The sequence below is a fragment of the Aulonocara sp. 'chitande type north' Nkhata Bay genome, linkage group LG1 (assembly GCF_057382095.1).
Source record: "Aulonocara sp. 'chitande type north' Nkhata Bay isolate Kocher_YH1m ecotype deep benthic linkage group LG1, A_spYH_male_GT1.1, whole genome shotgun sequence".
Taxonomy (NCBI): domain Eukaryota; kingdom Metazoa; phylum Chordata; class Actinopteri; order Cichliformes; family Cichlidae; genus Aulonocara; species Aulonocara sp. 'chitande type north' Nkhata Bay.
Window position 1 is genome coordinate 39882784 of NC_141344.1, and position 4628 is coordinate 39887411.

Sequence of the window (4628 nt, forward strand, 5' to 3'; positions counted from 1 at the left end):
TTCTTGACGCCAGCGAGGCTGACAAAGTGGTGTGACAATTTGGTTTTTTTTAAAGATAGAATTTCCTATTACTGACATCATTTAGAAACTAGGGTTTGACTCCTGTGTGAGACCGTAATTTTCTTTATTTATGTAACTTTTGTTTTCACTGGCAGTTTAGTGTTAGGTTAGGACAAAAAACAAATTAGGAAGGTTAAAGACAGAACATTACTAGATTGTGGTTTTAATTAAAATGTAGCCTGTGACAATGCTGAACACATGACAAGCTACTTTAAGGCATATCACCCAGTTTGTAATATTGCTAAACATTTCTGAAGGCAGACGAGTCATGCTGGCTGGGTCAGTGTCATTTTTGTTGTAATTGATGTCTGGTTTGTTCTGTTCCCTAGTGATGGGTAGGGATGGGTACCAGTATCTGACATAATCCTTGAAATAGTAATAACACAGTATCCTCAGCAAAGATGAATTAAACAAGTTTTATTTTAATGGAAGTTTACTTCAAGTCTTCAGATTTTTACTGTTTTTTATTTGATTACTTTAAAGTATATGATTACATTTGAGTAATTAAATAAAGACAGTTTTGATGGAGCTCCTGAGCCAGCCCAAGCTCTCTATGAAGACGAGGAAAAACTCCCCTGGGGGGGCCAGATTGACGGGAAGAAACCTCGGGAAAGCCCATTCAAAGAGAGATCCCCTTTCCTGGGATGGCTGGGGGGGGTTACAGGAATTCCAAAACACTGAAATTTAAAGTGGGCCAATTAAAAAAATTATTTCCTGAAAAAAAGAAAGGTAATTCATACATCACACATAAATGATAACGTCTGAATTGTGTGTGTTTGTGTGTGTGTGATAGGCTTATCTCAGCCAAGTGTGATGCTGTAGGTCCTCCAGCGTCGGCCGCGTCTCCGGGACTTTGGTTAAACACGCGTCCAAGAAATCCCGGCAGTCTGGAAAGAAAGGAAAGAGAAAAAACATGAAGATGATAGTTCCAGTGGTCCAAGCCATCAGTCAGTCTTGAAGTGTGACGTTTTCTTACTTTTGGACAGATGTCTTTTGAATTTCAGGCGCTTTTTGAGGAAGCTCGTGGTGTCAAAGTCCCCCGCATGAAGCGCTTCGTACAGAACCACTCCCATTTGCCATACCGTGGTGGGTCCACACCTGTAGCAACTGCGCCCGTACCACTCGGGAGGGGAGTAAATTTCTGTACCTAATAAACAGACACAATTGCAATTTCTTCTAAAACAAAAGGCGAAAACTGTGACATCTGTGAAGAGCAAGAGCAGAATATGTTACCATAGAAGAGGCGGTACTGCGACCGCTCCTTAAAAAAGCAGCTGAGTCCAAAGTCGATGATACGAACACGCGGTACATCTGAGCCGGTCTCAATCAGAATGTTCTCACTCTTGATGTCCCGGTGAAAGATGTGTTTATCCTCCAGGTGCTTCGCAGCATCAACCAGCTGCTTCAGAATGACCTGGAAATAGAGCAGGGCGATATGACCAAAAATATTCATCACGATATACATTTGAAAAGTTGCGATAACGATATAACTGACGATATAACTGACACTAGACAAAATACTTTACAACTCCACAACTTTATTAGTGCAAAAAACCCCATCAATATATTTTCACTTAAACAAGCAGCTGTTTTTTTATGTCCATTAAAGTTATATAAAAATGTAACAGTGCAAATTCCTCGCTGACAGTTTAACCAAAAGGCATTTCCAGTGGAAACTGGCCGACATATCCTCAGCATAACCATGTATAATATCCACAAAACTTAAAAAGAGGTTATACACACACAATACGGTAATATCATGTTGAGGTGCAGTACGTATCACTCCGCGAGGCGCCTGCCTACGATAGCCGTAATGCTCCGACAATCCATCGAGCGGTGCGGCTTTGTAGCTTAGCAAAGTCGCCGTGCACATAAAACCGTTTCGAGGTCAGTAAACACAACCAGAGTTCATACATAAGGCGCACGGGATTATAAGGGGCTCTGTCGAGTTTCAGAAAATTCAAAGGGTTGATTTTAAGTGTGCCGTATTTTCCATACAACACGGTAATAACGACGGCCTGCTAGCATGCGCTACCAAAAATTGTGCTTTGTCGTGTATCTGACGGACGAAAGCTAAACCAGTTCCACACCACTGAAGCTGCAGCATTTTTACAAACCAGAAACTTAAACAACTGAGTTAAATCAACACAACTTTTTCATATTCAATAAACCTGTGCATTTTGTGTTCATAAAATGCGATTGAAACATGTTCAGATGAAGTAAGTTGAGCTCTTGGAATATTTTAATCCTTCACAATTTTGTCATTTTATTTCAACAGTATTCAATAACTTTTACCCCAATACTACTTGGTCACTTAAATACTACATGCTGTCTTCATATTACATAATGTTCAACAAAGTCTAGATCCTGGTTACCATAAAAATTGAATGGGTCTTCAACAACTACCATCCTTCTATCTTTATCCTGGTTGCAGGAGGGCTGGGAAATAACCCTGAAGTGATAGGTTACAAGGCACGGTACACCCTGGACAGCTGACCAGTCTATCACATAGAAACAAACAACCATTTGCAACAGCACTAACCACCATGCCAACAATCTAGGAAATGTAGGAAAGCTATGATTTCCTGTATTTGATGCAGAATTGTTTTGTTTTGTAATAATACACAATAAATAGCAATAGCAATAGCATGCACGTGGTGCGTGTGTAGTGCCTCTTATAACTCCTGCAGTTTGAAATCTTGTGCGATCTTGTGAATTTCATGAGTTCAGCAACTAACCACTCTCACTAGATTGTATCAGCTCATCTCAACAAGAACAAATTAAGTTGTTGAATTTCGTACAGATTCTTCATGATTTAATTACGTTCATAGAAACATGAAATTATTGTGTTCAAATTACAAGTTAGACTTTTTTAATGTAACAACCACCCAACTTACTTTTTTTGGTAAAAAACAGTAGAGGTGGCTGCTCGACTTGACTGAGATGGATGCCTTCCTGAAACCACGATCTAAAGAGCGCGAGTCTGAAACCCGTGCAGTGTCGTGGTCGTGGGATTTAACATTGATATATTATTGACTTACTTCACTTGAACATGATATAAACAATTTAATCTAGCCTCTCTGCATATCATGTAGTTTCTACACTATGTAGTTACACTTAACTTTAAAGCATGAGGCAATTGTGTTAAATACACGCAAGATGCTTACGTAAATCCAAGAGCTGGCCAATCCCTTTTTTTCAGTGTACTTACCTGGATGATTGAGCATGTATCAAGACAATGAGTCATTTACTTTAGTAAAACTGTGTAATGCAACAAGAAAAGAAAAAATATCCGAACTATAGCACCGACTTTTAAATAGCAATCAAGCCCAATAAACAGTTTCTTTTGTTAAAAGAGGGGCCTAATGTCCTCCACAGTTATGTGAGATGATAAAGCCATACAGAAAATGATTACTTCAAGATATAGCTGCTAAAAGTCGTTCTACTACCGAAATGTGTATGTATCCTCTCCTGATTTATTTCCAAAGTTTACTCACTTGATTTGGATTACTGAATGGAACCTAATCATTTTATTAATCTATACACACAGAAATAGCCACACAAACTAAATTAGTTGGTCAAATTTTATTCAGACACTTGATGAAATAATCACACAATGTGGTCCTTCTAATGACAGCAACATAATCTTGTTAGGAGGTGGTGGGATTGTCACATGCAGTGAGCTAGCATGATTTACTTAAAGCTGATGTGATTCCCAGATTGGACGAACTATTTGCATTTTCCTCATCATTATTTTTATTTTTGTTTTCTGATTGGTAGTGGTTGCCAGAATTATGCTTTCGCTTAAAATACAGTGTTAGCTACTAGTGCCTCAATTTCTTGGTTGTCTAAGAAATTTATCCTATCAGAGCCTTCAAAAACAAAAAATAAAAACAAAAAATATATTTTACAAAACATAATTCCAATTAAAATAGTTAGCTGGGTAAAATGCCACATTTTTTATGTCACAGTTAGTGCGATTCTTGATTCTTATGATAAAATGTAATTATATTTTAATCCCACAAATTTCTTTTTTCTTTTTATGAGAGCTCACACACTTAAAGGATATCCCAAAGTCACACATTTTACAACAGCAACCTCATTTTATAAATGCAATACACTACAAAACAAGTGGAATAAAAGCAAAACATTAATAATATGCTTTAGTGGAATTACTACAGTATCTTGAAATTTGCCGTTTCCGTTCGTGCTTTTATTTTGAAGGCAGCCCATTGAAACGGAAATCGTTGCGCTGGGTCACCTGGCTACCGTTTAGCGTTTACTTTCCGTTAGCAAAGTTGTAGATTGCAAGAAGTTTTTTGCGAGTATACATTTGAGCACACCAGAACAAAGGGATTACACACATATAAAGCACGGTATGTACACCGAGTTGTTGTAAAGAAAACAAAAACAGGCTTGTAGGCTTGTGAAATGGGACGGTCTAGCCTCCCTCGCGCTGCCCAGGTTGCCTATCAACCGTTATACTAAAAGCGGGAAACGTTTCATACAGCTTTGTTTGACAGAAACGGAGTAGAACATATTTTGTTCATTTGTTTCTACATGAGCTT

General features: G+C 38.2%; 1 protein-coding gene across 3 annotated transcripts; it reads right to left on the reverse strand.

The window, feature by feature from the left end:
* Nucleotides 1-461: 461 nt before the first annotated feature.
* Nucleotides 462-3494, reverse strand: LOC147339545 (serine/threonine-protein kinase pim-2-like). 3 transcript variants are annotated; one of them, XM_086299823.1, is made up of 4 exons: nucleotides 3272-3494; nucleotides 1294-1474; nucleotides 1037-1207; nucleotides 462-947 (listed from the first exon to the last, which is right to left on the reverse strand). In XM_086299823.1, the coding sequence occupies exons 1-4, from the start codon at nucleotides 3305-3307 to the stop codon at nucleotides 856-858; spliced, it is 480 nt and encodes a 159-aa protein (XP_086155949.1). In that variant the 5' UTR covers nucleotides 3308-3494; the 3' UTR covers nucleotides 462-855. The 3 variants fall into 3 exon arrangements, with proteins under 3 accessions (XP_086155949.1, XP_086155959.1, XP_086155943.1); XM_086299833.1 differs by lacking the exon at nucleotides 3272-3494 and adding an exon at nucleotides 2436-2641; XM_086299817.1 differs by lacking the exon at nucleotides 3272-3494 and having other exon boundaries at nucleotides 1294-1525.
* Nucleotides 3495-4628: the final 1134 nt, after the last annotated feature.